This window comes from Neofelis nebulosa, chromosome 3 (genome assembly GCF_028018385.1).
Source record: "Neofelis nebulosa isolate mNeoNeb1 chromosome 3, mNeoNeb1.pri, whole genome shotgun sequence".
NCBI lineage: Eukaryota > Metazoa > Chordata > Mammalia > Carnivora > Felidae > Neofelis > Neofelis nebulosa.
Genome location: NC_080784.1, coordinates 18073690 through 18090064, shown reverse-complemented (window position 1 = coordinate 18090064; position 16375 = coordinate 18073690). Strand labels below are relative to the sequence as shown.

Below are 16375 nucleotides of genomic sequence, written 5' to 3'. Positions count from 1 at the left end.
TTTTCTAACTGAAGGTTTTCCTAATTTACTCCTTTTGTACCTTTTTACAAGCTTCCATAGTGACTGTCATACACCTTGTCAACGCTGTAGTTGACACGGTGAATGAAGAAGGTATAGTCACAGTGTGTGTGTTGTGTTTGTGTGTATAGCGACTGCTACTAGACTAGTGTGCTTTCGCCCATCGTGGTGTCTTAAAAACCATTCGTGGTTTTGAGGGGGTTGGGTACGTGTGTGCAGGTGTGTGTATATGCCCATAAATACTCCCACGTGTGTTATGTCTTTGTGACTTTTGGCCCCTCGTGGTGAATCTATATAGATATCAGAAGTGACCCCTAAATCTTGACCACTTGAATTTTTCTAGATCCTTTTCACAGGAATACCACTAAGACACAGCTTATATAATTACCTAAAACTGACTCTTCACGTCTGAATTTTCCACGGCAGAAAATAATTATTTGCATTATATGGTTTAGTGAAAGTTCATCTGAAGCTTTATCTCTCTGTTCAAAAGAAAGGGCATTGATCACCACCTAAAATTACTTAAAGTCTGCCCTTTATTAATGCACTGAAGTCTGAGTCATCCCATGTAACTTGCACAAGCTAGTAGTTTTTAAACTGCAGATCAGAGCATCTAGAGGTGATGATCACCGACAGGGCTTGTTTAAAAGCCTCATTGTTGGGCCCTGAGAATTCTCCTTTCTAACACATTCTCCATTCATTCTGATGTTACTGGTCTAAGGATCCTACTTTGAGAACTGCAGCAATAGACGATCCAGAGTGCATGAAGCACGGGGGAATCTTCTTGCTAGGAGATGTTTTCAGGACTGAGCTGAGAAGGATAGTTTTGTGCCAGACGTGATGGGGGCAGGCCCGATGGGGGGGGATTTGGTGGTATCCATGAATCATACACACACCTTCCTGACAACAGGTGCTGTGTCTTTACCTGGCGAAGCAGAAAGTAATGACGGAGTTTTAAAAAGCAGAACCTGAAACAGTTCTTTCATTAGATCTCCTTCATTGAAAAATCTATCTTGGCATATCTAAGAAATTGTATTTGAAGTTGAATGCTAGCTTCAATGTCAAGAATTGAGTGCCGGTGGAGTAAACACGTTGTTGGTCTTCTCTTTGAAAAGAAATTGCTACATTTTTAGGAGACTTAAAAAAAAATTCTATAGGTATGCATTGCCTAAAATACGAGCTGATTCGTTTTTTAGTTCATTTCAGTTTTTGATTTAAATTCCTAGAAGAGAGCCATCAGTCACATCCTCTTTGTTCCAAATGATGAAATGGGTTTTCAGGAACAGTGTAGAATGCATAGGAAGCACTGGTTTTGTTTAGAACAGCACCGAAGTGGCCCTGATTCTACCGTGATTACTACTTTTCAATAATAAGAATCCTGCCAATAGCTAAGAGTTAGGGCTTGACCTACATTCTCTGATCTAATCCTCACAGTGAAGGGATTTCCACTCCCCTTTCAGAGATAAAAACCTGAAGCTTAGCCAGGGTAAGCACCCTGCCCAGGGCCACGTGGCCCTGATTGGGGTGGGATTGACATCTTTCGCTGCCTTCGAGCTTGAGTTTTGGGGGTGGGGACTGGAGTAAGTGCAGCCGGAGGCCTCCCGGGAGAGGTGAACAATGTCAGTGTGTAAGTCCCACTCGGAACAGGCACGATTTGAAGGGGGTTTGTGAATTCGTCTGTAGGTAATATCCACGTGAGGGCTGGCAAAGTGTCTCTTCTGTAGTGTTAGATGTGTTTGCGTTGGGTCACGGGATCCCTCAGTATCACAAAGGTGTCGCACGTTGAAGCTCCTTATCGAGTTAGACTTGATGAGAGCCTATAGACTTGACTTCTTCCTAACCAAATCGTGTGCCTTCAGGTTCAGATTGCCAGAAAAAAATGGAAAAGGAGGTAAACTCACGTTTGAATTTCCTGGCAGAGTTCATCAGTGTCTTCCCCCCCTGCCCTGCCCCATTTCATTTGTGCTGCGTGCATTTCTCGAGCATTTGGAATTCTCCTAGAGGATGGCTTAAAGGCACGATACATGGCTGACTGGGCCTTGATGAACAGTTTGTATTGTATTGTGTACTTACCTTTATTGCCTTTTCAGCCGGCTTTCTGTTTTAATTATGAATGTTTTCTTTTCTCTCTACTCTGCCACCAAAAGAGTCTTTGGCTGCTCCTGACCTCAGCAAATCAAGAGGTGACTGATGCATGCCAGTTGTTCATTGGTACTCACTCAGCAAAACTGGTCAAGATCTGACCCCAGGGCCCGCCTTGCTTCACTTCTCTGCTCCGCGGGTGCCGCCCTTACTAAGTACAGGGCTGTTTGTGCGCTTCATTGAAACGTGTACTGCCTTGCCTGCCTGGCAGAGGAGTTCAGTAATCCTCGGGGAGGGGGGGCATCCCCCAGTGGGGAGGTTTCTGAAAAGAGTAATTAACCTTTTATATAGTCTAAAATGATCCTTAGGCCTTGTGAAAGTAACAAAACTGACTGTTGCAATCTATCAAAGATGGGGTTCTGTTTTTCAGCGCTTGATTGCATTTTGCTTGATTTGAAGGCATGCTTTGGTACCTAGATTAACGTAATTCATCGTTTTTCTTAGGGCTGAGCACGGTGCAGTCTCTAATATAAAGTTCATTATATTATTGTAGAGGAAGTTTGTTTTTTAAATTTTACCATGTTTAAAATTACCTTGGCTCTTCTAAAGAGTTGCTTTCGTGTTTTTTGAAGGCCTAAACTTACCTACTGGTGTCCCGAGCCTGAACTAATAGGGCAGTGGGTTCTCTGTGACCAGGAAAGCGGAAGGGCTGATTGGAATCACGTGTGCAAGAGTGCACGTAACCTAGACGCTAGCACACGGCTTCTCTTCAGCCTCGTGTCGCTTCCTTGAACGTTAGGTACTTACAGGAAGCTCTGAGTCCCCATTTTGAAGCAGAGCTTTGGGTCACTGGGTAGCAGGGAGGCCCTCAAAGCAAAGATACTGCCTTTGCACGTTGAAAAAGAGCTCAGTGTAACAGACGCTGGGGGAGAAAAGACTCTGAAATCTGTTTTCTTGTCTACCAAGGGTATCACTGGGATACGTCGGATTGGATGCCGAGTGTTCCTCTGCCGGATATACAAGAATTCCCCAATTATGAGGTTATCGATGAGCAGACCCCCCTGTACTCGGCAGATCCGAATGCCATCGATACGGACTATTACCCTGGAGGTTACGACATTGAGAGTGACTTTCCACCTCCCCCGGAAGACTTCCCTGTGCCAGACGAACTGCCCCCCTTACCTCCGGAGTTCAGCGATCAGTTCGAATCCATACACCCTCCGAGAGACATGCCCGCTGCTGGTAGTCTGGGTTCTTCATCGAGAAGCCGGCAGAGGTTCCACTTGAATCAGTATCTGCCCCACTTCTACCCCATCGATCTGTCTGAACCTCAAAAGACAGGCACTGGTGACAACGGTCCGTGTAGAGAACCCTATGCCCCCTGCCCTCCAGGGTATCCAAGAAACTTTGAAGCCCCCACCGTAGAGAACATGCCCCTGTCTGTGTACCCCTCCACGGCTTCCTGCTCTGATGTGTCGGCGTGCTGTGAAGTGGAGTCTGAGGTCATGATGAGTGACTATGAGAGCGGAGACGACGGCCACTTCGAAGAGGTGACAGTGCCTCCACTGGATGCGCAGCAACACACGCAGGTCTGACGCCCCGACTCCCCCCAAAGTGCCTGGACTTGAACGAGCCCGAGATCGTTCCGTAAACGATCTTCTGCCTCGTTCTCTGCAGAAGTGCTTAAGCGCTTTTTTTTTTTTTTTTTTTTTTTTTTTGGCGAGCTGGGGTGGGCATGGCCGCACGGAGTCACGCACCGCCTGGCGTGGTGGCCATTCCCAGCGTCCCAACCTACTGTAATTGGGTGACAGGTCCATTTCTGAACATCTTTTTTGCATTTTACATCCGTCTGTTAAAAATAATGAAACGAAAATCAGTCCTTTCATCTTGTTAGCATGATTCATGTATTTATAGAGATTTGATTATTTTAATTTCCCTTTTTTTTTTTTGTAAATGTTTTGTACAGATTTGATTTTTCATAGTTTTAACTAGATTTTCAAGACCTTTTGTGCATTTGTTTTTGACCGAATTTTGGTGGTGTTAGTGTCATTACCTAGCACCCTGATTTTTCAATATAACCAGGGTTTCATTATATGTCCTTTTCCATTGAGGTATGACATTTCATGAAGACATTTCAATATAGTCCTTCGTTTCTAGCTGTACATAGGATGAGGAAAGATTGTATACATGAACATGTCTTAAATGGGTGACTGTATTTTAGAACTATAAACATTTTTCATTATTGGAAAGTGTAATGGGGACCTTCCGCATACCTGTTTAGAACCAAAACCATCATGACACAGTTTTTATAGTGTCTGTATATTTGTGATGCGATGGTCTTGTAAAGGTTTTTACTGAAAACTACCATTAGCCAGTCTTTCTTACTGACAATAAATTATTAATAAAATATTTGAGCTTTACTGCCTGTTTTTCCTCTGTATTTATGCTTTTGTTTGGGAGTCAGTCAACGAACTGACAGGGACGGATGGATGAAAAGCCAAAACCACATTGGCTTTTGGTGGCCCTAACTGTGGAAGGTTCCACCCTGCCCAACCAGGCTGTACCTACAGATGTAGCCGCTAGGTGGCAGTACATGGCTACTCGAGCCCGCTCAGAAATCCAGGTGTAACTAAAACCGCACCCTTTTTACGTATTTGCCAACTACAAGAAAGATTTCCCTTATGCCTTTCTTTCGCTAGTTAATGGTTACAATTTAAATGCTTCTAGGGTCTTCACCTAGGACATCTAGCAGAAACAATCTTCCATGTGTATTTTATACAGCGACATCCATCCATCCATCCATCCAGCAAATACCGTGTGCCAACCACTGTGATATGAACGACAAAGAATCAAGCTTTCTTAGAACTTTAGAAAGATACTTTTTCCCTTTAAGTAAACGCCTCATTTTATCAAATGATACATATATATGTATATGTATAAGCAAAAGAGCTAAAATAGGTATAATTGAACAAACAGCAAACTCAAACCCTCTGCTGTAACCACTTACAATCCCCAGCTGTTTTTCTCATTTTCCTGTTCATGTGTTAGGGTCTGTATATTGTTCCAAGAGTCACTAGTATTTTTTAGGAATCGCTTATTGATTGTGATGTTTGCATAAGGCCATGTAACCTAAACAACCCCCACTGAGTTACACCATAATTTTTGGATTAATCCACGAACACGCTTTTCATTGTTTTGGCGATGTCAGTATTCACTGCTGAGCCAAGCGGTCTAGGAGGTTCTTTCCATTTACTTTGCTACTTTTTCTGAGACAGTTGCCTTCATTTTTCTTTTACTGTGTAAAATTTGTGACTATTTCATGAATTTACCCAAAACACATTTTTTTTGGTCACCTACCATAGGTTATTCTACGTGAAAAGACAAAAATTCCCTACCTTGTCTTTTCCCTGTCATGGCGCATGCAGAAGCTGGTCCCACTTTGAGGGTATAGACGGCACGAGGGAGGAGACTGCTTGAACCCAGAGGGGCCGGCCGCCTGAGGTGATGCCCAGGTGATTCGTGGGCTCCTCCCAGCGGCCCGGAGGGCTACAAGGTCAACGTCTGGGTGCACCGGAGCTTTGGGAGACAGAACTCTGGGTAATCCTGCTCCCTCTCCTCTTCCTGTGAATTTGTTGCTGTGGAAAATAAAAGTCTAGTCAGGAACTGGATCTTCGTAAAATCGGCTTTCATTTCCATTCGATTTTCAGTGACCTCCTATAAAGGTAACTGTGAGGTTTGTGGGCGGCCAGACCCGGAAAACTCCCCCGACGCCCCGTTCGCTGCCTCCGGTCTGTCCCACCCTCGCCCAGCCCACTGAATCCGCTCAGTAACTTTCTCAAGGTCAATGTGGGCCGCTCCCTTGCAGACCAGCATTCAGTGTACTTTCTGATTGCTCCTCCTCAGAGGCATTAGGTTCAATTGCAATTAGTGGGCCGGCTGAGACAGTTGTTTGTCGGAATTTAATTTCCTCACTAGCAGTTTACTGCCTCTACTGCAAACAGAATGAGCCACTTGAAAAGAATGACAAGTATTTTCTTTCCCAAGAAAACCTGTTTGTGTGAACACTTAGGCAACGAATGCACTTGTCCCCGTGCTATACAAAAGCGTGACCCTGGAAGAAGCTACGTTCTCAAATGATGCTAGACAGAAAACGTGTAATATTTGGACCAAATAGATCTTAGAGCTACGAGTGCAGGGTCTCTAGGAAGGAGGACACATAGGAACTCAGTGATTCTGAACCAGAGCTGTTATAAGAGAGTCTTAAAAACTGAGAACAAACTGAGGGCTGATGGGAGGGAGGGGAGGGTGGGTGATGGGTATCGAAGAGGGCATCTTTGGGGATGAGCACCGGGTGTTGTATGGAAATCAATCTGACAATAAGTTTCCTATATTAAAATAAAAAAAAAACATCCTATACAATTAAAATAAAAAAATAAACCAGAGCTGTTAGCCAGTTGCCTCGGGTAAAAAAAATTCTCAGGGCACCTGGGTGATTCAGTCCTTTAGCGTCTGACTCTTGATTTCAGCTCAGGTTGTGAGATCGAGCCCTGAGGGGTTCGAGCCAGGCATGGAGCCTGCTTAAGATTCTCTTTCTCCCTCTCCCCCCGACCCCCCATCTCTCTGCCTTCTCTCTCTCAAAAATAAATTCTCAAAATGTCTAATGATGATTGCTTCAGTTCATTTCAGTTCATTATTCAAAACCTAACAGTTTTCGGATAAGGGGACAGTCCGGGAAGAGGCACAAATCATCCACCCAGAAGGAGGGTCAACCTCCTCGTGCCTGTTAGGGCACAGCTCCACTTTCTTGCCAACTTTGGAATATTAGCCCACCTGCAAATGAGGACTGCAAAGGTTTTTCAGAGATGCTCTTGTGACTTACATTTTTAAATATTTACTTCAAATGAGTATTTTCCTCTCCTTTCAAGGGTAATTCTACTTTAAATAGATGCTTTAAGTTAGGGTGGAACAAAATAAAATTTCATGCATAATTTCAATTAAACCAAATGTTTACAATGCACAAAGGTTGAGGGCACCTGGGTGGCTCAGTTGGTGAAAGCATCCTATTCTTGGTTTTGGCTCAGGTCCTGGTTTCACAGTTCGTGGGATCGAGCCCCCTGTCAGGCTCTTCACCGACAGCCCTGAGCCTGCTTGGGATTCTCTCCCTCTCTGCCCCTCCCCCACTCACGCTCTCTGGGTCTCTCCCGAACTTGTTTAAAAAACGCACAAAGTTTCTCCAACTAAAAAGCTCCTACCAGATTGAAATTGTTTTTAAGAATCATCTAAAAGGTTGAATTTTTACTTCTAATGGGGAACTTCACAAATTTGAAAAATACCCTCAGGTCAGTGAAAACCATGGTCTTACCTTTAATTTCTGGGCGATAGTTTCGAGTCACGCCGTGGTTCTGGAGATGGCCTCACGATGAATGACAGACCTAGGTTGGTTCTCTACTAGATTAACCACAGCAACGAACACTGGTGTCAGCGAGCCGCGCTTTGTCGTGTGATGTTTGGCTCCGTCATCCTTGGCAACCATCACGTCTGGGAGTGTCTCTTACCGGTGCCGTTGATGTCAGAGAAACAGACATTTGTCCATGACGACAAAGCGGGCAAGTGGTAAAGCCCCATTTGACCTTGGGGGTCTGACACCAGAGTTTATCCTTGTCACCAAGACCGCTGGCTGCCACACCCGGCAGATGCCTGGCTTCCTCGGGGCCTCCGTGACTGCACTGGCCGATAGTCCCCACCCCTGACTAGGGAGCTGTGCGACCTTGAGGTGGAGTTGAACTCCGCTGACTGGAGGGCTCTTTTTTAAAGCCATGGGCCCTCAGGGTACACCTGTAAATTCCCGTGCCTTCAGGCATCAGTGGGAGGTGGAGACTGCTGGCTTTTGACCCACAGACCTCAGGCGGAAAGTGTTCCCTGTCACTTACTAGCTGTATGACGTTAACCAACTGCTTAACTGAAAAGGAGGTGTGGCTAATAAGTACCGCCCAGGAATTACGTGGAATGTACACTAACCGTCTGGACGAGTGTTCGTAGGAGAGCTCATTCCATGCCAAACATTTTGCAATTGGTAACTCCTCGAATCCGTCCAGGGACACCCCCCCTCATTATCACCCCACTTTCCAGATCAGGAAACCCAGGCGTAACCTAACTTTCCGAATGTCATGCCAAAGATCAGGGTTGAGACTGAAATTCAAAGCCCTGACTCTGGTCTCCAAGCTGCTTCCCACAGACCTCCTTTCTGAACAGCGTGTCTGAGACGAACCAAATGGCAGACGGCAAAGCCCGGAACAAAGACGTTCACCAAATGCTTTCATTGCCGTTACTGTTTCCTCCCTCGCCGCCATCCCCGTTTTCAAATTGGCATTTAATAGATGCCTTTTAAAACGTATCGTGGGCAAGTTTTCATTTTCTTGGTGCTACGATTCCAAGAAGCTTCCTGATCAGGTTGTCGTCACCGGACCAACCTCCTCCAATCCAGGGCAGCTTTGGTCTTCGGACCTTGGTTGTTTTTGCTAAATGCGTTCCACACGGGAGGATGTGTGACGTGGGGGCAGCCGAGTCACAAGGTGCCGCTTCTGCTGTTCCTTTACCCAAAAGCTGTTTCTGAGAATCCACTCCAGTCCGCCAATGGCAGAAGCATCAGGTTTGGATGATGAACAAGATCAAGTCCCCCCCCCCCCCCCCCCCACCGTCTTAGGAATGAGAGGAGAATGTTCAGGGTCAAGTTTACAGCTTCCTGTGTCTTGTTTTCCCACCTGCTGAATGTAACAAAAATATATTCTGCATTCACCTGGGGTCCAAATACTAGTGCTTCCGGGGTCGGGTGCGTCTCTTCACTCACCGCCCCTCGTCTCCATTCATCCGTCTGTCCATCCAACCGTTCGCTCATTCCTTCGTTTGTTCATTCGTTCGTTCACTCGGTTCAATTGATTTTCTCAGTTGCATTAATATTTGTTCAGTCCACCCTTTGCTGGCCCCCGGGCTCATAAAAGTGAGCAGAACTTGCTTGTGAGCAATCATGTGACCTTTGGGAAAAAACTTCCAGTGTGGTCGAGGCTTGTGTGCCAATGCAGCAACATATTATTTAATAAAAACTGAACTATGAGGTGCTGCGCTCTTTGTCCCAACTCCGAAAACGCTCTAGAACAGGTCAGTGGCTCAAAGAAGAGTTACACGCGTGGGGTCACGGGAAAGCAAAATCAGAAACGTTTCCTAGTTACTTACGAGTTCTCTACACGTTAACTCGAAACTCCAGAGGCGTGATCTCTGTCCTGTTCGTCTGTAGAACCTCAGCAGTGACGGTAACTGGGGGCCCAGGGGATCGCTTGTCGGTAAAGAGCAGTGAAGGACGTCGCAGCGAACACGGCTTCTCCCCGGCGGGTCGCTGATGCGCCAGTGCCTGGCGACAGGAACCGTGAGCGGCACGGCGGCCGGGGCCGGGTGGATGCGCCCCCACCCCGGCTGCAGATGTGAACGCGGCCACAGAGGTGGAAAGGGGAGCAACGGACTTGGGACGCCGGGCTGTGTCACTGTGCCGTCACGAGTCACCCATGAAAGCATCTGCGTGCAGGGAGCTCCGCTGACCGAGTGCCCTTCCCCGGCAGGCGGCCCACGGCGCTCGCGGCCATTGCCAATGCTGTTTTGGTTCGTGCGCCGAACCCTCGTGGACACGATCGTGCTTTCTGGGTTAAGCGTGCTCTGACCTCCTGACATTTCTCACACGTGCTCCGCAAATACTCGCTCGGAGGGTTCCGACTTAGACCAACGGGGCGGAGGCCCCTAGGGAGGTGTTTACGCTGGGGTCCTGGCCCTGCCGAGGGAAGCTCCCATTCAGTGCCACCCCGAGTGCGTGCTGAGCCCATCACCGCCTCCACAAAGGCTCCATTGTGTTCACCAGCAGGAACATTCCTAATGACCACTGGCTACGGGGAATTTTGCTTGTGTCTGCTTGTTTACACCCATTTTATCATCATTTTATTTGAGGATAGCGGGCAATATTCAAATACTTACCCTTGACCGGAGCACCTTCTCCCTAGAGGACAGCAAATAACTAACAGGTGTTTTAAGGTACTTAGCTCTTAGGTTCAGTAATTTTTTCAAAGCGTGGCAAGTAAGTTTGAGAGAAACAAACGGAGGCAGTTTCTCACCGTAACTTGCAGAACAAATCCCTCTCCACCACTCTGCACTGACGGCCCGAGTTGCCGTTCTTCCGCATCGACCTCGTTGCCTTCCCGGCACATCCGATAATGGGCTCCCGCTCTTGTTTCGGTGGCACCTCACCCATCTCTTCTGCCTAAGTCCTTATATATTCCTGCAATTTGGAGAAAAGTAGCCTCGATTTTTTATTTTTAAGTTGCATCCATCTTTATACTTCATCTACTAGAAGTATTGTAATACACACCTCGGAACTTGATCATGAATTCACTGGGATTTTTCTATGTTCTCGTCTTGCCCACCAAAGACCCCAGAAACAGCCTACGGTCCCCAGCCTGTATCCCCTGGGGTCAGCAGGCGGGGCCTCTGAGTCAGAAGGCAGATTTCCAGCAGAAATCATGGGGTAAAAACAAAAACAAAAACAAAAACAAAAACGTGGTGGTTATAAAATAACCACAATAAATGTAATGGTCACGTTACTACTTTCGTCACACATATGTATACATGCCGCCATGAAAACTTTGACTATCCCTAATATTTCTTATATATAATGAATATAATAAATATGTGACAAACTATGTGCTTCTGCCAGCAAAATTTCACCTGTATTAGTATGAAAATGAGAGCTTGCAAATTACACAAAGTAATGGCAAAAAATTATTTAATGGTATACTTAGCTCATGAAATGAGGATACACGTACATTTAGGGCAAGTATATATACCCTAAGTAAAATGTGAACTCTTCTGTTGTTTTACATCTTCCAGAACACCTAACTGTAATGGTTTTCTTGTAGCAGGCAAGCAGATAAAATCCATATTAACTAATCTATTAAAATGCAACACAAAAATTCTCTGAGTGAAAAAATACACTTCCTCCTTCTTGCCATTGACCGGAGAAATACGGAGAAAATGTCTCATGACTTGAGGGTGACAAATGCATTAAAAACCCATTAGTCTGACAAATAGCCATTTTTTTCTGATAAATTACAAGTTTCCAAATATGATGAAAGGCATAATTTCATGGAAATTATGTTATCTTAAGGCCACCAGGCAATCATTGATTCACTGACTCTCTCATTTTATTCAACAAATAACTGTCGGTGTCTTCTGAACACCAGACACCGCGTGCGGTCCTGGGGTGCGACCAAGAACAAGCCACCAGCCTGGCTCCACGGTCCTGCGGTGGGATTCCAGCAAGAAACCAGGTACAGTAGGGCTTGTGGTAATGGGACAGAGGAGACGCAGTGAACGGCGGGAGTGCAAAGGAGGAAAGCACGACCAACACGTGGGGACTAGCCTCACGGGAGGATCAGAGCGAGTCCCGAAAAGGGTGTAGAACCCCCCCACTCTCATGGGTTGGCGAGTGGACCAGGTGTACCGGCTGAAAGGATGGTTAGGAAGGTCAAGGCCGGAAAGGCCAAGCGAGGGAAGCCTCGGAAAATTTGGCTGGATTCCAAGGAGCGGTGGGCGTGATTGAAGGGTGGCCACTCCAGTCTGAGTGAGACCCTGACTTTGGGGCTGCTGTGAGTGTTCTCCTCACGGGTGTGGTTTCGGACACTGCTCGCTTTCTGACGGGGCAGTCAGAGTCTGAGGATCCCTGCTCTGGCTCATTCCTCCCAGAGATTTCTCATTCTGTGCCTATTCGTGGTTCTCCAGCTTCCCTTGCCTCATCCCCAGCCAGAAAGACTGGGGGGTTTTCCATATGCACCCCCACTATGTGGGAGAGAGACGGCCATCTGTGCCATTAGATTTATCTGTTCATTGCGTGAGTTTATGAAAGACCCAATTATAGGAGGTTTAGGTTTTCTTTTTTTATTAAAATGTTTATTTTTGAGAGAGCGTGTGCACACAAGTGGGGGGCGGTGGTAGGCAGAGAGCGAGAGGGAGATAGAGAGCGAGTGGGGAAGGGGCAGAGGGAGAGAGGGAGACACAGAATCCGAAGCGGGCTTCGGGCTCTGAGCTGTCAGCGCAGAGCCTGACGCGGGGCTCGAACCCACGAACCACGAGATCATGACCTCAACCGAAGTCGGATACTTAGCTGACCGAGCCACCAAGGTGCCCTGAGGGTTAGGTTTTAAATACCACAAACAATGCTGGGACAAACAACCTCATGTCCATTCACATCTGAACATGTGTCCAATTATTTTCTAACAGTGCCATTACTGGGTCAAAGGATATGCAGTTTTAAGACTTATAGGTAGTGCACAGGAATGCTTTTCCTCACATTTTAGTATTGTTTTGATCACACTTAGTACTAGTGATTTCTTGTACTGTTTTCAAAAGTGATAGCTGGAATGGCAACTGCCCATACTTCTGATTTTTGTTTCCTAAAACAGAGGTTGCAGGGCGCCTGGGTGGCTCAGTCGGTTAAGCAGCCGACTTCAGCCAGGTCACGATCTCGCGGTCCGTGAGTTCGAGCCCCGCGTCGGGCTCTGGGCTGATGGCTCGGAGCCTGGAGCCTGCTTCCGATTCGGTGTCTCCCTCTCTCTCTCTCTCTGCCCCTCGCCCGTTCCTGCTCTGTCTCTCTCTGTCTCAAAAATAAATAAATGGTAAAAAAAATTTTAATAAAAAAAACCAGAGGTTGCATATATATTTTTAGTTTTTAATTCTTTAATTACGTCCTTTAAATATATGTCTGTCATTTTTCTTTTTTGAAAAAATTCTGTATATAATCAAGGCCATTAATACTTTGATAGGTTGCAAACCATTTCCACGGTCTCTCTAGCTTTTACTTATTTATGGCATTTTTTTTTTTAAATATAAGAACTTTTAACCTTCTTGCAGACAAATCTGTCCTGACTGAGAAACACTACCGTAGCTCAGTAACGAGGGTCGATGCTTTGGAATCAAAGAGGTGAAATTACAAATTCTGCTTCTACTAGACCCTTATTAGCTGCGTGCCTTTGGTGCACCACTTGACCTTTCGGAGCCATTCATGTATGTTTCTCATACATAAAATACTAGAAATGCCCCAGCTTTTAGGACCCCTAGCAGATTGTGGAAGGTAACGCACGGAGGATACTTTTACGAGAGCTGGACCATGATAGTGTGCAGCAAATCGTAGCTACTACTGTTCTTTCTATGGTTATGAGTATTTTCCGTCTTCTCTTGTTTTCCACGTCAGGGAGTTCTTCTCACCAAGGTTACATAAATATGTATCTACATTTTTTACTTACATTTTTAAAAAATTTTTTATTGTTTATTTATTTTTGAGAGAGAGAGAGAGACAGCATGAGTGGGGGAAGGGCAGAGAGGGAGGGAGACACAGAATCCGAAGCAGGCTCCAGGCTCCGAGCTGTCAGCACAGAGCCCGACGCGGGGCTCGAACTCACAAACCGCGAGATCGTGACCTGAGCCGAAGTCGGCTGCTTAACCGACTGAGCCACCCAGGCGCCCCTAGTTTTTACTTACATTTTCTTACAATGAATCTTTGTTTTCATAATATAATCCTCCCCCACTGATGTGAAATGTTAACTTCATCAAACCTATGTCTTACGTGATCTTCAATTATCGACAACGCTCATACTCTTTGTTATTGTGACTTTTAATGTACATTTTAACATTGGCAACTCACACCCTCTCCCACTCATTCAAATCCTTTTTTGCTACACTTTGTTTCAAGGAATTTCGTCATTTTTAAAAACCTCTATTGGTCTTTTTGTTGGCTGGCAAAAAGCGTAAGGGACATTCGTTTTCAAGATGTCAGTCCAGGAACACTGTGTCTTTCCCTTTGTGTTTTCTTTCATGAGTCTTAGCAAAGTTTTGAGGTTTTTAAAAGAATTTTACACACTGGCCTGCATACTGCTGATTAAGCCAGTTCCCAGTAATTTTACATGGATTGCTGTTATATATCAGATCTTCTATTATGGGTACTATTTCATTTTTCCTGTCATTTAACAAAGTACATACACTCCTATCGTCTGCAAATGTTGAGTTTTACTTTTTTCTCTTTTTAATCTCATTTCATCATCAGAACCATCCAGTACAATGCTAAATAGGCATGTTATTAGCAGGCACTCCCTCTTCTGCTCAACTTAGAGGAAAATTACTATTTCTCTTTTAAGTCTACGATAGACATTATTTTGAAATATCCTTTATGGTGTCCATTCTCGTTAAAGTTTATGGAAACTTTACCAAATTGGGAATGAACAGGGAATTTTTAAATACCATTTTAGCCTGTGTTAAGATAATCATGTAGTTTATCTCCTTTGATTTATCAGTATGGTAACTTATATTAACATATTTCAATACTCTACACACCCTAAGTTTCTGCAATTAACCCCATTTGGTCGTAATAAATTATTTTTGTAAATCCTTATTTACTTCCAGCATATAATGAGCTTAGAAGCCACCACTCTGTTCTAACATCAAGTAAAAACCTATAAAAGATGGAAAATCAGCAACTCTACCTGGTTCCTGCTGCCCCCAAAATTCGAGAGACGGGCGGCTATAGAGAATCGCAACTTAGCGGAGCAGAAGCCCACAGGCTGGAACAGGAAGATGTGACCCGCAGTGTCATTACTAGAGACTTGGTGTGGACAAGCCTGAGAGTTCAGAACTACAGAAGGACTCAATTACAGAGGCCTCCGCACTTATGTGAGCTTACCTCCAGGAGTCCTTTCAGCTCTTCACGGTGATTATCTCTGTGCTTCCCTACTGATGCCAGCAGGATGAGGGGGAAAAAATATTTCAAAACATGCCAAAGCTTTCTGTTCTTCTTAACAAGGCCCACCCTTGGGAGAATCAGTTTAACCAGAACCTAAACTGCTGGGGTTTTACCAAAGCCTCATTTCCTGAGGGGGGGGGGGGGGGGGCGGGGAAGAGAAATACCCAATTCCAGCTAGCTCTAGACTTCCATGTGGCAGAAAGGAAATACAAATCCTCAATCCCTTCCAGCCATTCTGTCCCACCAAAGGTTGGGGGAAGTGAGAACCACTGGTGAAGTTCACATTCCAGGGGCACAGCGTCACTAACAGTCCTAATCAGAAGACTACAGAATACTCCCCCTTCCCCCACCCCTTACCACTTTTTACTAAAGGCCCATTTACCATAGTTCCTTTTCTCTAGTGGATAAAATAGAGCATGTCCACCTTTGAACAGAAAATCACAAGGCATACTAAAAGGCAAATCCAGTTTGAAGAGAAGAAGCATCAGAAACAGAGTTAGAGATAGTAGGAATGTTGGAATTATCATATCAGAAATTTTTTTAAACTATGATTACTATGCTAAGAGATTTTAATGGAAAAAGTAGGCACATGTAGGAACACATGGATAAGGTGGGCAGAGAGATGGAAATTCTAAGAAAGAAAAGAAAAGAAATGCTAGAGACCAAAAACACTAAGAAATGAAGAATGTCTTTGATGCAATCATTAGATTGGTCATGGCTAAGGAAAGAATCTCAGAGTTTGAGGATATGACAAGAGGAAATTCTAAAATGGAAAAGCAAAGAGAAAAAATATTCTTGAAAAAAAAAGCCCCAAAATGTCCAAGAACTGTAAGATACCTACAGAAATTATAACATATATGTAATAAGAATATCAGAAAGGGAAGACAGACAGAAAGAAACAGAAACAATATTTGAAACAATAATGACTGAGAGTTTTCCCCAAATGAATGTCAAACACCAAACTACAGATCCAGGAAACTTGGAGATCAGCGAGCAGAATAAATGCATCAAAACTCACACAAACGCCCTCCCCACCCTAAGCAACAACCAACCAACCACCCCCCCCTCCGACATCTAGGCATATTATATTCAAACTGCAGAAAATTAAGAATAAGGGGAAAAAAAAGTCAGAGGGGAAAAAAATGCTTTGCATATAGTCGAGCAAATGTAACAATTACATCTGACTTCTTAGAAACCATATAAGCAAAAAGAGAGTGGAGGGAAATATTGAAAGTGTTGAGAGAAAAAAACCCACCAACCTAGAATTCAGTACCCTGAAATATTATCCTTCAAAAGCAAAGGCAAAATAAAGACTTTCTCGAACAAAGGCTGAGGGAATTTATTGCCAGCAGACCTGCCTTATAAGGAATGTTAAAAGACATTCTTTACAGAGAAGGAAAATACAGGTCAGAAACTTGGATCTACATAAAGAAAGGAAGGGTATTCAAG

At 44.8% G+C, this 16375-nt stretch overlaps 1 protein-coding gene across 8 annotated transcripts in view; it reads left to right on the top strand.

The window, feature by feature from the left end:
- FAT1 (FAT atypical cadherin 1) overlaps window positions 1–4520 on the top strand; it is a 135036-nt gene extending 130516 nt beyond the window's left edge. For 3 of the 8 annotated variants that reach the window (XM_058720020.1, XM_058720022.1, XM_058720021.1), the window contains 3 exons: window positions 52–111; window positions 2166–2201; window positions 3067–4520. In XM_058720020.1, the coding sequence (XP_058576003.1) occupies window positions 52–111; window positions 2166–2201; window positions 3067–3695 (725 nt within the window). In that variant the 3' untranslated portion in view covers window positions 3696–4520. Of the gene's footprint in view, window positions 1–51; window positions 112–2165; window positions 2202–3066 lie in introns of those variants that run through there. The other 5 variants (XR_009258925.1, XM_058720023.1, XM_058720024.1 and 2 more) reach the window with 5 other exon arrangements.
- The last annotated feature ends 11855 nt before the right edge of the window (window positions 4521–16375 follow it).